The following is a 25,646-nucleotide window of genomic DNA, read 5'->3' as shown; positions in this document are numbered from 1 at the left end:
AGGTTGAAAAGATGTGCCTTAGAAAACAGGTCAAACCCTTTTATTTATAGGTGTACCGTATGCTCAATTACTTGTTCCTATTTCCCAAGGGAAATAAGGAAATAGGAATATATGTTCCAACTTCCATGAAGAATGAGGAAACTAATGAGTGGTTTTCCTAAATGACGAGAAATTTTGGAATTGAAAACATGATGGGATTTTAGGAACTACCATAATAGGTAACTGCAATTTATTTTTGGATTTGATTCTTCACCGATGGGATGTTGTGGGGGCGTGATTTGGGGGAGATAGGGGAGGGGGTTGGGTGCAGAGAGAGCGTGAGGGCAGGTGCACGATTAGGGGGACAGAAAGAGAGTTGATTGGGTCCACCATGAGCGGAGCTCCTTTGAAGTTCGGAAGCCCGATCCGAGATGCAATTTCCATAATCCGGTTCGCCCTGAAATCCGACAACGTCCTCATCTCCTCTCGCGACCTGTAAGTGTTACACCACTTTGGTTCTCGGCAATTTGGAATTTGTAGCACTTTTGGCTTTTCAATCGTAAAAATTGATTCTTTAAATATTCTTTTTGCAGATCTTAAGATTGTACGACCCAGAAGCGACGGGCAGACCAAATGGAAGAAGACTCATGTCAGCCGCCAAGCTACCCGAAAAGTAAGGCTTCAAATTTGAGTTGTCTTGCATATCTGTGTGATTTTGATTTCTTTGGTTCTGGATGGGTTTTGATTTCTTTGATTCTGGGTGGATTTTGATTTCCTTGATTTCTGGTTTGGCTAATTTACATGAAGTGTGGCGGTGTTTCGACATTAGTAAAAGTGAAACCTAGGCATTTCCTTAGAGCTAGGAAGCAACGAGATGGTTAATTTTTACCTTGAGTAATGGATATTCTTTTCTTTGGTTTTGAATTATTGTTCTAACTTCGTGTTTTTCAAATAATTCATGCAGGTTTTCGAAAGACCTGAATTTGGATTTAAACAATTGTGCAGATTTTTGGTATGATAGATGAGGAGATGGAATACAGGGTTGAGTTGTCCAACGAGCAAGTTTTTTGCATGCCATTGTTAATTTGTTGTATGACTATGTTTACTTTTCGTTTTAATTATTCACTTCAACATCATTAATATGGTTAAAAGTTATAATACTAGACTAAAATAGGTTTCATATACAACTTTCATTTGATCCCATAAGGAACTGTAGAGTTCAATTTGGTGGAATTAGAGTTTAACAACTTAACTGCGATTAATATGTAAACATTTTAAATTCAATCAGGTGCATAGACTTGAATTGCAAGTTTACATTTCCACTGTAATTTATAATTGCACCATAGAGAACCACTATAATTGTTAATGTTGTTATGTTAATTAAATGCTTAATAAAATTTGTAAAATAAAATAATCTGTATATGGTTCCCACAAATTTAGAATGTGCAAGAAGCTAGGAAAAGGAATTTGTATACATTGTTTGTTCATTTGATTTTGCTAAATATTAATTTTACTGTAATTGTTTGCTTTGTGTTTTAGGTTTTTGGAATTTTGATTTTTGGTGGTTATTTTATGTTTCGATTAAAACCTTTGGAGTTTAAGATCGTGTCTGCAGATATCGTAGCGTGGAAGACAAAATGGTCATGATTTGTAGCCCAACAACCAGTTTTAGGCTTCAGTGAAGGAGCCCTTCTTCTACGTTGAACCCAAATTAATAAATTTATTAGAGTTACTACAGAATTTTCATCTATTGTTATTAACCATCCTCTTGAAAATCCACAAAATCGCTTTTCTAGAAAGTCTTAAATGCATGGACTTTATTCCGTGTATCCTTTTTATTGTCTGAAATCTATGAGAGATTTTTCAATGTGACCGTCATATGAGGTAGTACACTATGTGTCCTTATATAAATGGTGTGTTATGTGTGTTAAAAGGTTAATAACTTAAAAATTAAAATTTTCCACCATTTGCATAAAAACACGTTGTGTATCATCCGTATTTCTGTCACAAGTAAAAAATTCTCAAAACCTAGAGCAATGGAGTCGTCAACTTAGCACGTTTACATTTTCCGTTCTTTATCAGACAATGCCATGACTTATGCAAATGGCCATGAATCGTCTACAGACGGTCAAAATTAATCATATACAAGTAACATATTCCTTAAGGGGGTAAATTCAGAGGGAAGAACAACAAGACCCCTTATTCCATAAGTCCAAGTAACTTAACTCTAAAATAATATTCTAAGGGACATAATAAATTGTTACATGTAAACAGTTGGTTGAAACATAAATGGAGGTACCTCGTCCTCTTCACTGGGTTCCTCAAACGTGCAAATTTTGTAACGTTTTGATTTTTGACATTATACATTACAAAATCATCAAATGTATGCTGACAATGTATACCATCGTTGTCATTGACAAGGTATATGGAGTTTGACTGACATCTTGAATGCATTGAAGCAACCACAGATACTGAATCGTTATCACCCACAAACAAAGCAATATCACCTAAGTCATTTTTCTCAATCTACTCGTCATTAGAATTCAATTAAAAAATTCTATACTTCCTTGACTCGCGGGTAAACCGTCGATACTCACTAAATTTGTAAATCATCAATCGTCCCTTCTTCTTTTGAGGTCGATCTGCTATTCCAGTAGCAACCAATTGTACATCTACGGTGGATTTGGACGTAGATTCAAAAGCCCAAAGTTTGCTCCGACTATCGACGGGTTAAATCTTATCTTCAATTAGAACAACATCTTTAATCCATGGATAGATTTCATCACCATGCTTATCAATATAAGTCCACCTTGTGTCTTTACCAAGTCTAATAAAAGCCAATTGACTAAGAGGCTCATACAGAACCATAACAATGCAATCGTTGGAGTTTGAGATCGGGTCTGCTGACATCGTAGCCTTGACGACAAAATAGTCAGAATGAGCTTTAGCATAACCTCGTATTTTGTAATTAATTTGTGGTTTTAGTGGAGGAAGGTGAATGATTGAAGGCCTCTTTGTCCTCCCTTTAACATCATACTGTGGATTCCTTAGGGTTACAACAAAATTCTCCACTGTTATTATCCATCTGTCGGAAGACCCACAAAATCGCGTCTTTGGTAATTTTAATTGAAAACCAAGGAATCGTTCACAAAATCATTTGCATTCCATGTATTTTCTTTCCTCTTAGAAACAAAGACCATTGGAGTTGTCAACCTGGCACGTTTATATTTTCTGTCCTTTTTCATACAACGCCATGACCTGCAAATGGCCATGAATTGTACGCAATCTGATGCAACAGACAACCTGTCGTAAATCAAAGACAAAACATCTGTTAGCAAGTTCACCCAATCTGACAAGAAAATAAAGAAAAAACATCAGAGATCAGTTGCCGATGATAATAAAAGTTATAGTTTTTTTTGTGGAATGGTATAACAAGAAACTAGGAAAAAATTTGAGCTTTTTAGCCTTTGTGTATATAACTAGTGCACAATTCGATAATTTTGGTAAAAAAGCATAAGAACAACATAAAAAAGCACATACCTGATTGCATGATGCCAAAAATAGAAGAGGTGTATTTTTACAGAAGAATTTAAAAGATTGATGTTTTCTGGGTTGAGACTTGAGATAGAGAAGATTGAATAGATGTGCCTTAGAAAATAGGCTAAACCCTTTTATTTATAGGTGTACCGTGTACTCAATATATTTGTGAATCCAGGAGCTCTTGCAGAGAAAATGCATGCATGTGTTAAATCTTTGATTTTTCCATGAAAATAAACCCAATAGAACTAAATAGTAGCCATGAGAGATTTTTACCTTCGGGATTTAATTTTAGTCCCAAACCTCTCGTCAACCATGGCAACACTTATGCATTTGTTGGCAAATTGGAAGATTATAATATGCAAAACCCCAACAAAATAATTATAAAAAAAAAAAAAAAAAAAAACCCATTTTAATTCAGAAAATCACAATATAAATCATATTCATTTTGATTCAAAAATTACCTGTGAGATATCGAAAAATCCGGATTAGAATCTCCCAATTCGGAGGGGTTCCGATTTGAAAGGGGGGGGAGGGAAAATCATGGTTTGGAAGAAGGAATCCATGAGGAGGACAGGAGAAGATTGGAGAGAGTGATTTGGAGGAAGAGAGAGAGAGAGAGATTGAAGAAGCAAAGGCAGAGACTCAGGGAGGGAGGAAGCAGCGGAGGGGAGAGAGAGTTTGAGAAAATGTGAAAAACTGAAATGGGAGTGTAAGTGACGATTTGGGTTTGTAACTTAAGAAATTTTATGAAGTGTTAAATATTAGAAACCTATAAATATATTACCGGTACAATCATAACAACACAAAGATTATAGTCAAGTTGGCGTCAAGCAACTACCCAACCTGGAGGTCAAGGGTTCAGACCCTAACGCCAACATTTTATTGATTATTTGTATATGATTTTTCTTTTCGGTTATGTACCTTAAAAATTGAAACCGAGCTGGCCAGATTTGATTTGGTTCGGTTTTGGCAGTTTTAGTTTCATTTTTTTCGGGTTCGGTTAGGTGCGGTTTTCGATTTTTTTCAATTTTCAGTTTTTTGAACCTAGCCCTAACCAAAATTCCCAAATAAAGTCAAGATTCTCACACCCAGTTTGTTGGTGTGTAACCTCTTCAGCCGAAACCTGGAGCCAAAGAAACAATTCAAATGTTTATTTTAATGGTTGTTTTCAGTTTAAATGTAGACCCTTGGATCATAATCCATATGGCACACTCACTTGTATCTAGCTTAAGTGATAAATTAAGACATGTGGCATCATCTCATAGGATGATAGCAATTAAGGGTTGAGATTGTATCTTGGTTTGGTGAGGAAGGATCTCCATTCCTTTCCATGTATAACGGTAACAAGCACACACATGTTTTTTAGTGTGAAAAAAATCAGAAATATATTCCATCATCTTCTCTCTGAAATTCTCTATACATTTTCTGCCATTTTCAAAGGTTGCAGAAAACCTCCATTGAAATACACAGTGAACACACAAACACTAACACAGTTGGGCACCAGCCTTAGAGATTCTCACACCGACGGCTGATGGTGTGACTGACTGAAGCTGCAGTTTTGAGAGAGAGATTTGTGCCGGGCACCAGCGTGATTACAAGGGTGGCTGCTGCTGCTGCGGTGGTAGTGTGGATAGCAAGTATGTTAGTTGGATTGCCATTATCCAAATGTGTTGAATGTTACCTTAGTGGAATACTCATCAATTTCGCCTTCTTCAAGTGTGATATAACTAAATATGAGAAATTTGTGCCCAGTTTCAATGCTCCTCCCGTCCACGAAAATTTAACCAGAAATATTTGTAGTCCATTTGCTAGCTAGGGTTGCAAACTTCATTCGACAATATAAAGATATTAATGTGAAATTTTGAATGGTGTACCGGTGTTTGCCTTTTGTAGATGTACTTATAATAATAAATTAGAACAACCAAAGGATGATTTACTTGAACTTATATGATGTTAGAGGTGAATGTATTGCTAGTAGTTTCATTTGCTTTCAGAGTAAACTATCAATTCCCCCCTGAAATTTTACTTAACTTTCAATTTCCTCTCTAAACTTTTCAATTGGAAAATAAAGCACTCAAACTAATTTTTTTTGGCTGATTTTCCCCTGATGTTAGTTTTTATTCATTTCATCTGAATTTTTGCTCATTGGAAGTCTGTCCACAACATGTAACGATAGTTCAATCACTTCATTTTTAAAATTAATTGGAAACCCTAGATTTCTACAATGTCAACCTGTGCAAATATATGTGTGATTATATAGTTTTGTGTCTGAAAGTCTAGTGAAGTGATGCTTTTATCCACAAATAAGTGTCACGTGGTGTGCTTGTGATAAGAGTTAACATTTTTGGATGGAATCTATGGAAAACTAACGGTTGGGGGAAATCGGCCAAAAAAATTAGTTTAAGTCCATAATTTTACAATTAAAAAGTTTAGGAGAAAAATCGAAAGTTAAGTGAAAGTTTATGGGGGAAATTGGCAGTTTACTCTTTGCCTTAATAATAGGTGAATTAGGTTCCGTTAAGGGCTTGAGTGATATTGCAAAAAATAAAGCTATGGGTGAGTTATGATTGATTGTCCTTGTAAACAAATAAAAATCTCATGTTGCGAGAATAATTTTTCAAACCGTGATGCCACATGTTCCGAACATACATCAAATTAATTTTTTGAGTGACAAGTCAAAAGATATGATAAATTCTTTCTGCATGTTACATGTAAAAAAACTGATAGGGTCTTAACAGGTGAGTCATTGTAAGTCTTTGACATTAACATTATACCTCCCGAAATCCTTAAAATGAATACCAAGCACCTATCGCGTCGTTATCATTTTTTCGACCCATATATGGAATGCATTGACGCCACAACACATATTGAGTCGTCATCACCAAGAAATAGAGCAATTCACTATCACACCACATGCATAACCATAACAATGCAAATCTGTCGAGTTTAAGATCGGATCTGCTGATATCGCAGCGTTGAAGACAATTGGTCATAATGTGTAGCCCAACAACCAGTTTTAGTCTTCAGTGAAGGAGCCTTTCTTGTGACATCCCACATCGCCCAGGGGAGTGATCCTTAAATGTATATTCTCATTCCTACCTAGCACGAGGCCTTTTGGGAGCTCAGTGGCTTCGGGTTCCGTAGGAACTTCGAAGTTAAGCGAGAAGGGGGCTAGAGCAATCCCATGATGGGTGACCTACTGGGAAGTTGCTCGTAAGTTCCCAAAAACAAAACCATGAGGGAATGGTAAGCCCAAAGCGGACAATATCGTGCTACGGTGGAGTCGGGCCCGGGAAGTGGTCCCGCCCGGGTCGGGATGTGACAATTTGGTATCAGAGCCTAACCTTGGTGGCGTGTGTGCCGACGAGGACGTCGGGCCCCTAAGGGGGGTGGATTGTGACATTCCCATGATGGGTGACCCACTGGGAAGTTGCTCGTGAGTTCCCAAAAACAAAACCGTGAGGGAATGGTAAGCCCAAAGCGGACAATATCGTGCTACGGTGGAGTCGGGCCCGGGAAGTGGTCCCGCCCGGGCCGGGATGTGACAATTTGGTATCAGAGCCTAACCCTGGTCGTGTGTGTGCCGACGAGGACGTCGGGCCCCTAAGGGGGGGTGGATTGTTACATCCCACATCGCCCAGGGGAGTGATCCTTAAATGTATATTCTCATCCCTACCTAGCACGAGGCATTTTGGGAGCTCACTGGCTTCGGGTTCCGTAGGAACTCCGAAGTTAAGCGAGAAGGGGGCTAGAGCAATCCCATGATGGGTGACCCATTGGGAAGTTGCTCGTGAGTTCCCAAAAACAAAACCGTGAGGGAATGGTAAGCCCAAAGCGGACAATATCGTGCTACGGTGGTGGAGTCGGCCCGGGAAGTGATCCGCTCCGGGTCGGGATGTGACATTTCTTCTAATTTGAACCCAAATTAATAAATTTAGGCTTATTATATTAACACCCTATAAATTATTAAATAAATCTCACATACTTAATACATCTCACATTTACTTTTTCACTTAAAAATATCTTAATACACCCCACGTATTTTCCCATAATACTCGCACACCCCACATTCTCAATATACACCTTATATTTTGTACATACACCCCACATTTTCTATACATTCTACATTTCTCAAATCTTATAACACTCATTTTTAATTTTCAAGAACTGAATCTAACCATTTGAACATTTAGTTTGCCGAAAGATTTCAAATCATGTGAACGTTTAGTTTGCCAAATGATTTCAAAATGATGATTTGAAATCATCTTAGTATAGTTTGCGTCGACATATGTCTACCTTCGTTAAGTAGGGTAACATCAACAATGGCTTCATTGGGTATTATTGATTGATTTGTCATTGTTCTCTTATGTTGAGCTGCTTAGAGGTCAAAAAGCAGATAAAGTGGAGGTCACTATACAACCTGAAGAATTGGATGATATGGAGACTGTTTTGCCTGCAAAGTAAGTCCGAGACATGAAAAAATTGTACGTTACTTTAACAATGTACCTTATCAGCAGTAGATAGCTTATAACTAGTGTGTCGCATTTAACAAGTACGAAGAAGCAAGGGAGGAGGAGAAGCTGCGAAGTCAGACGGAAGATTTCAGTGACATGGTCGCAGAGAATGAGAAGAAGAGGAAACGTAAGCAAGACAAGGAAGGGAAAAACAAGAAGAGGGGACTTCAAGTTTTAGGCTCTATCTGTATTGTTATTACCAATTTATTGCTGGATGGGAAGCCACCCACCCTCCTGACGTTGAGATTTTGGTGCCGGTGTTTTTCCGAGAAATATGATATTTTTGCTCTGCTTGTACAGCTTTGATACACACTTAGTGATCTATGTCGTAATACAAATACTCACTTTTTGTCATGTTAATTTGTAACCCTTCAGAGTAAATCAATTCCAAAATAAATCTAGGAAGGACTCATAAAAAGTTCCTCACAAAACTTATTTTACCGAAAAACATTTTAGACAACTTTTTTTCAATATACATGAAAAATATGAAGTCTTACCTCATGTGAAACTTCCAAAACATAGATTTTGTGTTCCATTCGTCAAAAACAATTTTTCTCAATCAACATGTTTGTAGTTTTGTTCAACAATGGAGGTTGGGATGATGTTGATAGTTGAGAAGATAAATAATACGCTAAAAGTGATTTAGGGTGTATTTAGAAATTTTTATTTTTATTGTAAACCTAGTAAGGTCAAAATTGTCATTGCATAGTGGGGTAAATAAGTCATTTAATATTAAATTTTAATATGGGGTGCATTCAACATTTTTTAGGATGCTAATATAAAAAGCCTAAATTTATTAGGGTTACTAAAGAATTTTCATCTATTGTTAATAACCATCCTCTTGAAAATCCACAAAATCGGTTTTTTAGAAAGTCATAAATGCATGGACTTTATTCCGTGTATCCTTTTTATTGTCTGAAACCAAGAGCAATGGAGTCGTCAACTTAGCACGTTTACATTTTCCGTTCTTTATCAGACAACGCCATGACATGCAAATGACCATAAATCATCTACAAACTGTCAAAATTATTCATATAAAAAAGTTCAATCGCAAAGTCGCCCAATCTGATAAGACAAAGGGGGTAAACTCAGAGAGAAGAAAAACAAGACCCCTTATTCCTTAAGTCACAGTAACTTAACTTTAAAATAATTCTAAGGGACATAATAAATTGTTACATGTAAACGGTTGGTTGAAACATAAATGGAGGGTACCTCGTCCTCTTCACTGGGTTCCTCAAACGAGCATATTTTGTAACGCTTTGTCTTTTGACATTATACACCCCAAAATCGTCAAACGTATGCCGACATTGTATACCATCATTGTCATTGACAAAGTATACGCAATTTGACTGACATCCTGAATGCATTGAAGCAACCACAGATACTGAATCGTTATCACCCACAAACAAAGCAATATCACCTAAATCATTTTTCTCAATCCACTCGTCATTAGAATTCAATTCAAAAATTCTAAACTTCCTCGACTCACGAGTAAACCATTGATACTCACTAAATCTGTAAATCATCAATAGTCCTTTCTTCTTTGAACCGACAAGATACATCTTCTGAGGTCGTTCTGCTATTCCAGTAGCAACCAATTGTACATCTACGGTGGATTTGGATGTAGATTCAAAAGCCCAAAGTCTGCTCCGACTATCGACGGCGTAAATCTTATCTTCAATTAGAACAACATCTTTAATCCATGGATAGATTTCATCACCATGCTTATCAATATAAGTCCACCTTGTGTCTTTACCAAGCTGAATAAAAGCCAATTGACTAAGAGGCTCATACAGAACCATAACAATGCAATCTTTGAAGTTTGAGATCGGGTCTGCCGACATCGTAGCCTTGACAACAAAATAGTCAGAATGAGCTTTAGCATAACCTCGTATTTTGTAATTAATTTGAGGTTTTAGCGGAGGAAGACGAATGATTGAAGGCCTCTTTGTCCTCCCTTTAACATCATATTGTGGATTCCTCAGGGTTACAACAAAGTTCTCCACTGTTATTATCCATCCGTTGGAAGACCCACAAAATCGCGTCTTTGGTAATTTTAATTGAAAACCAAGGACTTGATTGTTCACGAAATCATATGCATTCCATGTATTTTCTTTCCTCTCAGAAACGAAGACCATTGGAGTTGTCAACCTAGCACGTTTATATTTTCTGTCTTTTTTCATACAACGCCATGACCTGCAAACGGCCATGAATTGTACGCAATCTGATGCAGCAGACAACCTATCGTAAATCAAAGATAAAACATCTGTTGGCAAGTTCGCCCAATCTGACAAGCAAAAAAGAAAAAACATCAAAGATCAGTTGACGATGATAAAAAAAAGTTATAGTTTTTTGGTGGAATGGTATAATAAGAAACTAGGAAAAGATTGAGCGTTTTAGCCTTTGTAAAAAAACGTAAGAACAACATAAAATAGCATATGCCTGATTGCATGATGTCAAAAGTAGAAGATATCGATGCTTTATCAGAAGACCAATTGAAGGTTGAATAGATGTGCCTTAGAAAATAGGCTAAACCCTTTTATTTATGGGTGCACCGTATACTCAATTACTTGTTCCTATTTCCTAAAGGAAATAAGGAAATAGGAATGTATGTTCCAACTTCCAAGAAGAATGAGGAAACTAATTAGGTGCACAGTACGGGTAGACAGGCTTAGTGGCTTTCCTAAATGACGAGAAATTTTGGAATTGAAAACATGATGAGATTTACTTTAGGAACTACCATAATAGTTAACTGCAATTTACTTTTGGATTTGATTCTTCACTGATGGGATGTTGTGGGGGCGTGATTTGGGAGGGAGTTGGGTGCAGAGAGAGGGTGAGGGCAGCTGCACGATTGCGGGGACAGAAAGAGAGTTGACTGGGTCCACCATGAGCGGAGCTCCCTTGAAGTTCAAAAGCCCGATCCGAGATGCAATTTCCATACTCCGGTTCGCCCTGAAATCCGACAACGTCCTCATCTCCTCTCGCGACCTGTAAGTGTTACTCCACTTTGGTTCTCGGTAATTTGGAGTTTGTAGCATTTTTGGCTTTTCAATCGTAAAAATTGATTCTTTAAATTCTTTTTGCAGATCTTAAGATTGTACGACCCAGAAGCGACGCTCAGACCAAATGGATCCATGGATGGATGAAACTCCGAAGAAGACTCATGTCAGATTTGAGTTGTCTTGCATATTTGTGTGTGATTTTGATTTCTGGGTAGCCTAATTTATGTGCTTATTTATTTCTTTATGCAGCTTTGAAATCTTGGGTGAGTTTTTCAATGACTTGCACACCTCGATTCGGTTGTTGCGGTTGAGGGGATTGAAGCCCAGTTTCAGCAACATTTACTCCCAAATCGAGTGTTTAACGGATAGGTATTTTCTTTTGCTTGGTTGTTGAGAAATGAAAGGCTGTTATGTAAATTGATCGTTTTTATCTTGATTTTTTTGTATTAATTGGACGACAGTGATCCTGACATGGCAGATCCTCTTCTTGATGTTGCCTGTTCCTCGGTTTGAATTGATTGAATAGCGAATGACTGAAAAATACTGTCCCATCACTGCAGAAAATGAGCTGTTCATTGTGAGCATAGTTCATGGAGGTAATCTCGCTGTCGAACATTTTATGAATGACTCTCCCAGTGCTAAAATTGAAAACCTGAAATATAGATGTAGAAGTTCCACCAATCAAATACAATCACTTAAATTGATAATATCCTTGCAACCCTATAACGTTATTGGAATAAAAATAAAAAATTAACTCCCTCATGCTTCAGGAAAAGGGTAAGGAAAAATCAAAGTAGCAATAAAAACTTTATTGTGTGGGGATGTCTACTGAGATGTTCCATTGTCATTGTAATGCAATGCATGCGATAAATGGCGTTTTGTTCATCTTATCATGAGCAGTAAGATCTTTAGTTATAAAGTATGAATCTGTATTCATATTAATTTGAGATCCAAGATGTTTTTTAGACTAAAAGAAAGAGTTATAAAGTAAATATGGCTGCAGGACCATTGGACCAGAGGACCACATACTCTAACAATATATGATGAAAAGTACTCATTGTTCTCTTATTCATTTTCTAATTCTTCTCTTTAAGGTATACTATGAAAATCTTATTTCAAAATTGTGTTTTTTCCCTTCAGAGAAAATTTGGGCTATAAGAGCTCGGTGCAAAGCTTCCTGTAAGCATGGGAAAAAACCAAGGCACAGTTCCACGCAAGGTAGTTCAATCTTTCATTTTCGTCTGATTAGTACTTGCCCTCCAAGTATTAGATTTCTTGTAATTTTACTTTTACAGTGTTCTTATAGTTTGCCATTTTGTTTTGAGATGCTTTTAATTCTTATCACATAGGGGAGCAGTAGTTCATGTGTGTGAATTTTTGTTTCGTTGTGTTTGGGGTTCAGAAGTGAATGCATTACGTAGGGATTGCTGGCTGTCAGCTTATCCCACGTATCCTTTATGTTTTCGCTTTATTCATGTGCTGAATTATGGTTCCTCTCTAAATTGAAAAACTAAAAATGGAAAGCAATCTAAAAAGCAATTGGTTTCTCATCGTTTCTTTGTTCTGTAATTTTCATTTATTCATCTTCTTTTGACAGTAGTTTATTCAATTGTATTTTTGGTTTTCCCTGCTTTGTTTATTTTATGCTTGCGTGTTCTTTTATATGCCTGATGTCTTTCTGTACAAGCGATGCATGAATATTTGTTGTTGTTCTTAGCTAACAGATATAATTTCACGGATTATGTTTTTAAAGTCAGACAAAATACTTCTTGAGGATAACTGGGGTTGTCGGGACCTGTTTTCACTACAAATAGGATGTATCTTTTATATAAAAGAAGAAAATGGTGAGTTGCCAAAATTTCATTCTTCATCTTGATTTCTTTCATGATGCTTTTTCTTTCATTTTGATTCTTCGATTAGCTTTGCTAATTGCTACCACTGAATTTGAAATTGAACATCAATTAAATGCTAAATGAACTTTAGAGATCAAGGAGGGAGTGGAATGAGAGGAGAAGTCGTCACTTTCTCTCAGGTCTCTCTTGACAAGGTTTCCAAATAGTTTTCCCTTATTTTTTGTAATTGGTATTTTTTTTAGTTTAATGAGATGGAATTAAATAGTTAAGTTACCATACTAATGAATGTACTTTATTGAATTTTTAGTAATAAGAATGTGACAAAATGAACACCTTTTTGTGTTTTTAATTTTTCTCACCTTTTCGAATTTAGTCCCACGCTGCCATGTCCAGCTCACTCGGTTACCATAACCGACACAAAAATTGCAAGTGCCATATACCCAGTCACATACACTTAGGATATGATGTTAGGTTTTCACTCATACGTCTCGAGTTCGAAATTCCTCATTTTTTTAAATTATTGCAATAATTTCAAATTCTCTCTCATCCTCTTAATAATAAGAACAATTTATTAAAAAAAAATTGGATATTATAATTTACAGAAAGTATATGTTTATTTTAAGGGTAACGATCTCCCTAAATAAAGTCACTTGGTTAGAAATTAACTAATGTCATTGTCAATGAGCTCAGCTAGTAATGTATGTATGGTAGTTTAAAAAAAAGATATTAGTTGATGGCTAAGTCACGATAGTTCACTTATCTGAAGACTGAAAAAGACTCAGAGCCATAATATTTATATGATAATTGGTGATTTATAAACACTTAATTATGGGATTGCACACTGAAAATTTATTTATCACAAAAAGTCGTATCACAAAGAAAGTTTACACGAGATATATGGACGATTAATGAAATGCTCGTTTCACTTAACGACACCCTAAAAGAAAAAGAAAATACGAGCAGTGCTGAAACATAATAGTATCATTGGAGAAAGAAAAAAACACTGCTTTTAGGTTTTGCTTTTACCATCTAAATTAAATTGTGTTTTTCTAGTTTGATTAATTAATTAGAAATATAAGTTGCAAAAGAAACTCACGTGGATATTAGCCTAGACGCTCCAATATGAAACGCACGTTTCATTTAACGCTTAAAAATAAGTGAAACGCGAATAATAAAGTCATGGGTGAGTTATGGTTGATTGTTCTTATAAAAAAATTAAAAAAAAATCACATGTTGCGAGACTAATATATCTATCAAACCGTGATGCCACATGTTCCCAACATAGCTCAAATTAATTTTTTTGAGTGACAAGTCAAGAAATATGATAAATTCTTTCTGCATGTTGTATGTAAACAATTGACAGAATATTAACAAGTGAGGCTTTGAAACTTTTTGACTTTAAACATTATAAATCTCAATTCCTTATATGAAATACCAACCACTTGCTGTGTCATGTCATTTTTTCGACGCACATCTGTAATCCATTGAAGCCATAACAGATATTGAATCGTTATCATCAAGAAATAGAGCAATTCACTATCACGCACATACATAACCTGTTAGAAATCAGAAACGCAACTACACAAAACAATCTAACAGAGTTCCAGAGCAATATTTTGTAAAGTTGAGAAGATGAAATGAGAGAGAGGAAAAACACTCAGAGCACATTCTGAAACAACTATCTTTGTATTTCTTACAGAGCAGTGTAGCTCGAAGAGTCACTTAACTGGTAAGAGAGAGAGAGAGAGACATATCCTCAATTCAATCTCAACCAACCATTACAACCTATCTTAAGATCAAGACACTTGTCAAATGATAAGCCCTATGAGACTTAATCAACACATCACAGATTTACACAATAGCTCAGCCTATGAGCTGAGACAACACACATAACAAACTTGTAACATTTTCTAATTAGCTCAACAACTTATATACTAACACTCCCCTTTAAGTTGTGAACTGATTTCACCCCAAGAAGATTTCTCAAATAAGTGAACTGCTCCCTTGCCAATGCTTTTGTAAAGATATCTGCTATTTGCTCCTTAGTAGGACAGTGAATCAAATCAATTACTCCTTGCTGCAGTGCTTCCTTTATGAAGTGATATCTTCTGTTTATATGTTTGGTTTTCTGATGAAAGATGGGATTCTTGGTGATGGCAATGGTTGATGTATTGTCACAATTCATTGGTGTTGCAACTATTTGCATCTCACCAAAATCCTCTAGAACAAATCTCAACCAAGTAGCCTGTGCTGTTGCTTCAGAAGCACTGATATACTCTGCTTCAGCTGTTGATAATGCAACACATTGTTGCTTGACTGAAGACCAAGAGAAAATCCCATTTCCAAATGTAAAAGCATACCCGGACGTGCTTTTCATATCATCATCTGAGCCACTCCAGTCACTGTCACAGTATCCCATTAAGAGTGTTCCTTCACCTTTCTTGTATTCCAACCCGAAATCGAGAGTTCCTTGAACATATCTCAATACTCTCTTTGCTGTTCCATAGTGCTTGTTAGTGGGGCAATGCATAAACCGAGCTAAGAGACAGGCAACATACATTATATCAGGTCTAGTTGCTGTGAGATACAACAGACTACCTACAATCTGTCTATACTGAGCTTCATCTGCATTTCCACTTCCATCTTCTTTTCTCAGTTTATCACTTGGAACCAAAGGAGTATGTACTGATTTGCAATTCTGTAATCCGAATTTCTTCAGAAGAGATAAGGCATAATTTCTCTGATGAATAAAGATACACTCCTCAGTTTGGATCACTCCCATTCCAAGAAAGTGATGTAACAGACCAAGATCTGTCATCTCATACTTATGCATCATCTCAGCTTTAAAACCATCCATTAACTCTTGACAATTTCCAGTGTATATAATGTCATCGACATAGATGGATACTATGATCAAATATGTGTCTCCCTTGTACTTGGTGTACAGAGTTGCCTCACTGATGCTTTTCTTAAATCCACAGAGCATTAGATATGAATCTATTTCACCATACCAGGCCCTAGGTGCCTGTTTTAGACCATACAAGGCTTTATGTAATCTGTAAACCTTTTCTTCCTCTCCTTGCACCACAAACCCATATGGTTGTTCAACATATACTTCCTCTTCTAATACTCCATTCAGAAAAGCTGACTTCACATCTAGTTGAAATAACTTCCATTTATTCTTTGCTGCCAGTGCAATCAAAGTTCTAACAGTGTCTAACCTTGCAACAGGTGCAAAAGTCTCATTAAAATCAATCTCAGGCTTTTGTGCATAGCCTTTTGCAACAAGTCTAGCCTTGTTCTTCTGCACTGTTCCATCCAAATTCAGCTTTGTTTTATACACCCATTTTACCCTAATCACAGGCTTATTTGAAGGTCTTCTCACCAACTCCCATGTCTGATTTTTCTCAATCATATTCATTTCATCCTGCATTGCCTTTTTCCAAGCTGCATCCTGTGCAGCTTCATCAAATGATTCAGGTTCAACAATACATAAGTGACACCTCTCATAGATCTCACTCAAGTTCCTATACTTCAGTGGAGTATTATCATACTGAGGTGAGACCAGTGAACTACTTGACTCACAAATAGCAGTACCTGAATGACTTCCAGCTTGAATTTGAGACCCATCAGATTCTTCTTGTGCATGAACATCAGTCAACTCATCAATTCTATGAAACTCTGAAGATTCAGCTGCAGATAAAGGAATACAAACTTCCTTGACTTTGTTTTTCTCCCAGTCTCATCTACCATTCTCATCAAAAATTACATCTCGAGATAACAGAACCTTTTAAGTTAAAGGATTCAGTATCCTATACCCCTTTTCACAAGTGCCATATCCAATAAAAACACCCATGACACTTGTTTCTTCTAATTTGTGTCTTAGATTCCCTGGAATAAGTGAATAACAAACTGAACCAAACACTTTCAAGTGTTTAACCCCAGGTTTTCTTCCACTAAACTTCTCAAAAGGTGTAGTGTTCTTCACTGCTTTTGTAGGACTCCTGTTTAGCAGATAAACAGATATGTTTACTGCTTCACACCAGAGACTGTATGGAAGTTCTTTCTCAAAGATCATGCATTTTGCCATCTCCACAATTGTCCTGTTTTTCCTTTCTGCTACTCCATTTTGCTGTGGAGAGTATGCAATTGTGAGCTGTCTTTCTATCCCCAAGTCTTCACAGAATTTTCCAAACTCGTTTGAGTTGAACTCTCCTCCTCTATCTGTTCTTAGCTTCTTAACATGATATCCACTTTGAAGCTCAACCATGGCTTTAAATTTCTTAAACACATAGAAAGCCTCAGATTTGTTTCTCAAGAAGTATACCCAGCACATTCTTGAATAGTCCTCTATAAATGTAATGAAGTATCGATTGCCACTCAAACTTGATGTTTGCATGGGACCACACACATCTGAGTGTATTAGCTCAAGTGGTTCCTTTGCTCTCCACATTGATTCTTTGGGAAATGGTTCCCTGTGATTTTTCCCCAGTGCACAACTTTGACACACAGTTTCACTGTCTTGGATTTCAGGCAGCCCCAAAACCATCTCTTGACTCTGTAACAATTTGAGACTTCTGAAATTTAAGTGACCAAACCTCTTGTGCCAAATTCTAACACACTCCTGCACATTTGTCCTCAATGCAAGCTCCTTGTTTGTGTTGAGAAATAAAGGAAAACATCTGTTTCCTTTCTGCTTCACACTGACCACCAGATTTTGTAAGGATCTATCATCAAACACATCCACTTTGTAATCTCCAAATAAAAGAAAGTAACCGTGCTCAGTCATTTGTCCCACACTTAACGGATTTTCTGCAAGACCAGGTACTAACATAATTTCTTTTATATATCTTCGACCCTTTACAGTTTCAATGATCAGTGTACCCTTCCCTTCAACTTCAACCAAAACTCCAGTGCCAACTTGGACTTTGGCTTTCACTTTCCTATCAATATCAACAAGTAAGTCTTCTCTGGATGTCATATGATTACTACATCCACTATCTATATACCATTCATCACTTATCTTCCTCACTTCTCCAGAATGATTTGCATAAAACAAATTTCCAGTTTCTTCAACCTGATTAGCAAAGTTCACATGCTGCACAGCCTTGTTCATATTACAATACCTTGCAATATGCCCAATTTTGTTGCACTTGTGACACTTAACTTTGTTTTTAAGCCAACACTCTCCATAGTGAAGTTTATCACAAAATTTACACTTATCCCCAGTGTTGTTTGCCTCATTCTTCACAGTGAATCCACCCTTATTACTCCAATCACCCTTGTTACTCCATTGTTTCTCTTTTGGCTTAAAATTCTTGTGATATTTGTTACTGTTTGGCTGACCACATAATCTATTAGACTTCTGGACAAGTTTCAAACTAGTGAATGCTTTCTCCATACTACTCTCTCCATGCCTATCCAACCTTTGTTCATACCCCTTCAAGATAGCTACAACATCTTGTGCATCTATGGTGTCTAAATCCTTAGTATTCTCTATCACAGCTGCTATACTATCATAGGACTTAGGTAAACTGATTAATAATTTCTGAACAACTCTTTGATTACTCAGATCCTCACCATAGCTCTTCATTTGATTAATCAGATCAAACAATTTAGCAATATACACAGAAAGAGATTCACTATCATTCATGCGAGTGTATTCAAAATCTCGCCTAAGACCTTGAAGTTTCACAGATCTTACTTGTTTATCACCAACAAACTCTTGTTTCAGAATGTCCTACGCAGCCTTCGCACTTTCCTGAGTTGCAATCCTCGGGAAAATTTGATCTGAAACCGCACCTTGAATAATACCGAGTGCTCTAGCATCCTTAACGACATTCTCACGCAGCAGCTTCCTCTCCGCCTCTGTGAGTTCCTCGTCCTTCGCCGGAGCTCTGTACCCACTCTCGACCATATTCCACAGCTCATACGATCGAAAAATGGTCTTCATTTTGATTTGCCAGAAATCAAAATTCTCGCCATTAAAAATTGGAGCCCGAAGCTCTCCTCCTCCAGATCCAGCCATACTAGACACTCAAATCACTGCAATAAGCTTTTGCTGTGATTCCGAGCTCACCCACTCGTAGAAACAACGCCCAGAAGTTTTAGATCGAACTCGGCTCTGAGGCCATGTTAGAAATCAGAAACGCAACTACACAAAACAATCTAACAGAGTTCCAGAGCAATATTTTGTAAAGTTGAGAAGATGAAATGAGAGAGAGGAAAAACACTCAGAGCACATTCTGAAACAACTATCTTTGTATTTCTTACAGAGCAGTGTAGCTCGAAGAGTCACTTAACTGGTAAGAGAGAGAGAGAGAGAGACATATCCTCAATTCAATCTCAACCAACCATTACAACCTATCTTAAGATCAAGACACTTGTCAAATGATAAGCCCTATGAGACTTAATCAACACATCACAGCTTTACACAATAGCTCAGCCTATGAGCTGAGACAACACACATAACAAACTTGTAACATTTTCTAATCAGCTCAACAACTTATATACTAACATAACCATCACAATGCTGTCATTGGAGTTTAAGATTGGGTCTGCTGAAATCGTAGCCCTGACCACAAAGCAGTCACGATGTTAAGCCCAACCACCAGTTTTAGGCTTCAGTGAAGGACCTTCTCTTTTACCTTGAACCCCAATTAATAAATTTATTAGGGTTCCTGCAGAATTTTCATCCGTTGTTATTAACCATCCTCTTGAAGATCCAAAAATTGCTTTTTTGAACTTAATTGCATGAATTGTATTCCGTGTATCCTTTTCATTGTCCGAAACTAAGAGCAATGGAGTTGTAAACTTAGCACGTTTACATTTTCTGTCATTATCATACAACGCCATGACATGCAAACGGTCATGAATCGTCTAAAATCTGATGTCCTCAACAATCTGCAGAAAATCATATACAAAAATTCCATCACAAAGTCGCCCGATCTGATAAGACCCCCGCCGGGGGGGGGTTGTGGGTGGGTGGGGTGGGGTGAGGGTGCGGGGGTAAGGTAAATTCACAGAGATTACAGAACCCTTATTCCTTAATTAGGTCCAAGTAATAATTTCCCCAGCACTTCTGGTGAGGCAGGCATGGCTAGGAAAGTTGTGGAATTCAGAGGCTGTAATCCAAATTTCACTGTGTACAGCACCTAGTAAGTTATTTACAAAATGCCGGAAAGCTTGTTGAAGCTCATGAAGCAACAATATGTAGCTCTAGGGTATCTCAGTTACACCATGTACCCACACCTTGTATCAGTTGTCTCTGAAGGTGAAGGAGAAGACCTCATATTTTTATCTAATTTATCTAGTGCGAAATGATCCTATATATAAACAGCTGTTTTTAAGTGTTTTGCTTTGTTGTGTGTTGCACTTATGCTGTGATTATACTGGTTACGAGAAGTGGCAACGCTCGCATTAGAACATAGACAGAGCACTGCAGGTTTCACTAAGACTTAGTATTCGAAACACACTCCCTGTCCCTTTGCACCCACTCGCCACCTCTCTTTTGGGCTTCCTGGTCTCTCTTTTCATGTCATTTTTGTAATCTTTCTCGGACACACGCGTACCTGCATATATATTTCATTAATAGTTACATGAAGCAATGGGCGGACAGTTTCACAGATCAAATCGTTGTTTTCCTTTCCATTTCCCACGCGTATTCTATATATTTTATATACTCTGCATTTAACTGAAACCATATTCTATTTTCTGCAGTAGTCACTCATATTTTATACAATTTAACTAAGATGATCACCACCACTCTTTTGGGCCTATTTTATTACATATAATTTTGTACGTTTCCTATTCCAGCATACGGGTAAGTATTTTATTTCCAAAAGCAAGAATCTATGGCATTGGACATGGCTGGCCACCTGCTGTTTGTAGTTATCGCATGTTACGCATCACACCGCAACAACAATGACAAACGAATACAACCCTAAAGAGTTGTTGAATTTTCGCACTATACTGCTCTCAATAACAGGATTATACACTTTTCACCTGCCCTCTTTAACAAAACCAAATATCCAAATGTATTACCTTAATTAATCAAACGCAAAACCTTTTGGCACTGGTCGTATGAAACAGGTCTCGCGTATTTGCTACAACTATAAAAATAGCGTACTCATTACTGTATGAGACTCGTTTCATGCAAGCGGTACAAAAATCGACAAACAAAATAGGCATGGCGCATGACTTCATTTCCAGCTCAACAATGATGTAAATTATATAATTCAATGCTTAATTCCACCGAAAGATTTTTCAGTGTGACCGTCACACGATGTGATACACTACGTGTCCTTATATAAATGATGGGTTATGTGTGTTAAAAGGTTAATAACTTAAAAATTAAAAATTTTTAAAATACGTGATGTACTCATGATTGTATGAGACTTGTTTCATTCAACCGGTACAAAAATCGTCAAACAAAATAGGCATGGCGCATGACTTCATTTCCAGCTCAACAATGATGTAAATTATATAATTCAATGCTTAATTCCGCCAAACCCATCTCAATAATTAATATAGCAAATAAAATACGTGCAAAACTCAGTTTTGTGCAATAATCAAATCACATTCATGCACCAAAAACAATAATTAAGTCAAATTCATGTAATTCCTTTCCAAGTGAGTGCACGGGGCGTGTACTCATGGCTTGGTAGCCGCCACAAAATATGACGCCAGCCATCATATTCTTTGCACCTTTTTCTTAATTTCAAACGCGACAAATTTGAAAATCGTATCAACTCCTTCATTGTCAGACGTGGACATAACCACATTGTTAGACCACATTTTCTTTTTTGGTCACTTGAGTTCAAATCAGAAACTACTCTCACCGTACAAATATTAAATTGAAGTAGAATATCGCTCCAAAAAATTATCCCTCCACCAAAGCCATTTGCTTCAATGCTACATTGTTTGCTTGATAATATCCAATTACATGCGTTTGCCCTTTTTATTTACAACCCCTAAATTAAACTAGCCTATTGCCACACACGGTCTGTGAAAATTGGTTTTTTTTATTTTTTTTATTTTAAAAAAAAAACAGAAAAACAAAATAATAATATATTTTTTCAAAAGATAAAGTTAGTTACGGGAATGGATTTTTTATGAATTCTTATTTTATTTAAAAATTTAATGAGAAATGGCAATTTTGGGATTATTAATGTTTCACCATTTTCACCATCTCCCTATATAGATAGATAGACAAACCATCGTACATAACTGCTAATTTACTAGAAGGAGAAAATATTACCATGAGAGATAAAATTTGGTAACTCTTTATTTACTTTTTGTCCTCCTTCTTTTCTTCTTTTTTCTCCTCCTTCTTTTCCTCTTTCTTCTCCTCTTTCTTTTCCTCTTTCTTTTCTTCTTTCTTCTCTTCCTTGGCTGGTCCGATAGATATTATGTCTACTTTCCCGACCTTCTTCAACTTCTTCACTACAGCCACTGGATCCATCATTCCTACAACTGTCAGCTTCTGGTCCTTTAGATCTGCCGCGATTGAATCAATCCCTGTTCACGAAATAACCCAAAAACAAAATAAATAAGAGAGAAATAAAGAAGCTTTAATTAGGTTTAATAACAAAAGCGCTTCGGTAATGTTTGGCAGAAAAAAGTTAAAAGTAGTTTTAGTTATTTTTTTAAATTAAAAAAAAAACCCTTGTTTTCAATGAAAGCGTTTGTGAATATAAGTGCTTTAAAGAAGAATATCCAAACAGAACCGTATAATTTTGAGAATTTCATTTTATATTATTGAACTATTGAAGATGTAAACAAAACTGAGTAAAGATAAATGAAAAGAAATACCAAAAATATCAGCGACAGCTTCAATGGCTTTCTGCTTTGTTTTGTCATCAGTCATGGTCAGGACCTTCAGGACCGCCTTCTGCTACAAAATTCACACAAAAATTACAGAAAACAAAAAGAAGGGTTATGATCTATGTTCTGAGGTGCTTGTGTATATGCATATGCTTGAAGGGTTTGTAAGCATGATAGGTGAAGTTAAATTGAATAAGAAAAAGCAAGTTAAAGTCAGAAAAGCACCTGAGCCATATTGCTGAGAGAGGAGGAATGGAAGAACACAAACAAAAAGGGGAGAGAGAGAGAGAGAGAGAGAGATTTTGTGATTTTGTGGCTTTACCCTTTTTATAAAGGTTGAAAATGTGAGGTTCAAGTGGGCTTGGACATGGGTTGGGTTTGGGTCTGAATTTGGGTGTGTCATGCATGTGGGTGAGAAGTTACATCCAACAGATATGGTTTCGGTTTGGGTCTGAATTTATGTGGGTCATGCATGTAAGAGCATTTTCAAGAGAATTTTTGAACTTTCTGTTAAACTAGTTAGTAAATGGCATCAAAAAATTATTATGTTTACTTTTTTTACTTCGAACAACAGTCTATTTTAACAAATTTTAAATGGTTTATTATTAACAATTCAAACTCAATCCGCAAATTTTTTTAAAACATCAGTCTCTCTCTTTCTTTTCTTCTTACTTAACGGTCAACTTTTGAGTTTTATTACTTTTTCAATATTTAGTTGATGAATAGTTGCTCTGTAAATTTAAAGATCGGTTTTTCATTTTATTGTTATAGAGAATCTTTTACAACATTTCGTAGAGATGAAGTTTTTGAGTTTGGCTCTTTAAAATAGAGTTTTGTTTGTTTTAGAGCATCTCTTGAAGGTGCTCTAACGTATCTTTCTTTACCATTTAAGTGGTAGGTATTTTTTTTTCTTACGATTCTCTTTGTCATAAATTGTTAATTTGAATCGTTGGATAGGTCAAAATATTTACTCACTAAAAGTGTTTTGCATTTGTTCTTTCTATTAAGTGCATTCTAAATTACTATAATTGATTGAACTACCGAACTTGAGTGTAATGAGAAGACATTACCTTGATCGCGGGAGCAAAAGTTAAGCCTCAAGTAACAAGTTAAGGCAAGATAAGAAACACGGGGTTTGGAGCCCTAGACTTCATTACTTATAAAAGAACAATTAACATTGTACAAGAAAACCTACGATATTGTTCTACTTTTTTTAAGTATATATATTTAAGCTTATGAGTGTTTTTTTTTTTTTTTTTTTTTTTTTTTTTTTTTTTTGCGCATAAACAACTTAAAATGCTATTCTCATAGTTGGGACACTTACAAATTTGAACTTTTATTCTGACTAATTAACCTAACTTACATTTGTCTCGTAGTCTTAACAATTACTTTACCATAGAGCTTATAGATGAACAATTGGTTATGTAACATCACTCTCAATAATTTGGGGCTACCGGACCCCATTTTCAAATTCATGCTTCTCCTCCCACGTTCCCATAAAGACGAAATGTTCAATCAGATTCCACTTTGGCTCGGGCACACCTACTGAAAAAAAACGATAGACTTTGGTGTTACTCTTTTTCAAGATTGTCTTCATACGCAGAACTTTTTGCTTGCTCTCAATTATCCAACTTTACTATTTCCTAGTGGTGTCGTGAATGTTCAAATTGCAAGTTGGAAGCTCAATATGTTTCTCCAAGTAATAACGTTTAATTAATCTAACTGAAATCCAGGACTTAATTACTTCGAACATATTTAGGTGGTTTAATTAGTACTACAGTATTTGTTTTTTCTTAAAAAAAAAATAGTACTACAGTAGTGATATTCATCTTCATTTGTAAATGAGAGATGTTACGTTCGATTTTTGCTAAAACCTATTCTCTTTAATTGTAGATAATATCGATTTCAAAAACGAAATTGTGCGAGTGTATATTGAATTTACTCTTGTTTTTTTTCACTTGACCGATTGAGATTAACTTTTCATATTGGGTCAAAATCCTATTGTGCCCATTATTTTCTTTACAAAACCATTGGGCCCTTTCTGACATGATACTTTGTTACTCTGTTATTCGTATAGGCTATTGTTCACACTTCAGCCCAAGAATAAAAGATAATGACCACAACATCCCAAAATTACCCTCCTACTCCACCAAGAGCATTTTCAAATAAAATGTCAAATCTTAGATGACATGTCACACAATTATTTAGGCACGAAGAAATTTTAACGGATAAGTCAAAACTACGTGGATTGATATAAGAACTTTTCGCTACCAATTTTGACTTATGAGCCGTCAATTATTTTTCTAATTGTTTTGTTGTGTGTGTCCCACTAATGCATCAATTGCAAATCATGAAAATTTATCTTTCTTGATTTCCTATTAAAAGTAGGAGATACAAATATTATCATAACAAAAACTGGAATAAGAGAAAATTTGATCATCCCAATTATTAAATTAACATTTGAAATCTCCATTAGAGATGCTCTTGCAACCTCACAAGAACATGCCTATCAAACTATGGTTACTACCCTACCATTTATCAATCCCGATGGTGCATCACCACCCCCCACGTGTCCAGGATATTTTTGTTGGATATACGAGAATATTAGGTCGTGGACCCACACAAGGATGACGAGAGACATGATAGAGATGACCAAGCAGCCCGGCTGTAGAAGGAAGATTCTCTTCTTTTTCTTATTTTTTTCATGCTCCTTTCTTTTCTCTTATTTGAACGATTACGATTAAATTACATTAATATTTTATATTAATTTTTTCTTATAGAGACAAAAGACAAAAAACAAAGTGTGAGAGGAAGAAAAGAAATGGAGGAATAGGACTTATATTTGACTACGATTAGGGCATCCATATTGGAGTGGTCTGTGTTACCATTTTTCCTTTTTTTTTTTTAAATCGAGTTTTGAACTTTTTTTT

At 36.3% G+C, this 25,646-nt stretch overlaps 2 protein-coding genes, 1 long non-coding RNA gene and 1 pseudogene across 14 annotated transcripts; 1 reads left to right on the top strand and 3 right to left on the bottom strand.

Moving 5' to 3' along the window:
- Positions 1-313: 313 nt before the first annotated feature.
- Positions 314-13,237, top strand: LOC137733200 (uncharacterized). 11 transcript variants are annotated; one of them, XR_015964224.1, is made up of 8 exons: positions 9,081-10,396; positions 10,500-11,026; positions 11,123-11,201; positions 11,288-11,407; positions 11,500-11,634; positions 12,179-12,256; positions 12,796-12,882; positions 13,022-13,237. It is a non-coding gene; the product is annotated as an uncharacterized LOC137733200 (long non-coding RNA). The 11 variants fall into 11 exon arrangements; XR_015964232.1 differs by lacking the exon at positions 9,081-10,396 and adding an exon at positions 12,042-12,088 and having other exon boundaries at positions 10,535-11,026; positions 11,517-11,634; positions 12,796-13,237; XR_015964230.1 differs by lacking the exon at positions 9,081-10,396 and having other exon boundaries at positions 10,579-11,026; positions 12,792-12,882.
- Positions 2,240-3,529, bottom strand: LOC137733474 (uncharacterized; annotated as a pseudogene).
- LOC137733473 (putative F-box protein At1g44080) lies at positions 9,206-10,485 on the bottom strand. Its single transcript, XM_068472623.1, has 2 exons — positions 10,476-10,485; positions 9,206-10,320 (listed from the first exon to the last, which is right to left on the bottom strand). The coding sequence occupies exons 1-2, from the start codon at positions 10,483-10,485 to the stop codon at positions 9,206-9,208; spliced, it is 1,125 nt and encodes a 374-aa protein (XP_068328724.1).
- Positions 13,238-21,985: 8,748 nt separating the features above from the next.
- LOC137734600 (heavy metal-associated isoprenylated plant protein 39) lies at positions 21,986-23,098 on the bottom strand. 2 transcript variants are annotated; one of them, XM_068473839.2, is made up of 3 exons: positions 22,942-23,098; positions 22,705-22,783; positions 21,986-22,410 (listed from the first exon to the last, which is right to left on the bottom strand). In XM_068473839.2, the coding sequence occupies exons 1-3, from the start codon at positions 22,948-22,950 to the stop codon at positions 22,181-22,183; spliced, it is 318 nt and encodes a 105-aa protein (XP_068329940.1). In that variant the 5' UTR covers positions 22,951-23,098; the 3' UTR covers positions 21,986-22,180. The 2 variants fall into 2 exon arrangements, with proteins under 2 accessions (XP_068329940.1, XP_068329939.1); XM_068473838.2 differs by having other exon boundaries at positions 22,705-22,786; positions 22,942-23,084.
- Between the last annotated feature and the right edge of the window lie 2,548 nt (positions 23,099-25,646).

The sequence above is a fragment of the Pyrus communis genome, chromosome 7, assembly GCF_041283825.1.
Source record: "Pyrus communis isolate YQ-2024b chromosome 7, ASM4128382v1, whole genome shotgun sequence".
In the NCBI taxonomy this organism is placed as follows: domain Eukaryota; kingdom Viridiplantae; phylum Streptophyta; class Magnoliopsida; order Rosales; family Rosaceae; genus Pyrus; species Pyrus communis.
This window is presented reverse-complemented; position numbering and strand designations above follow the sequence as displayed.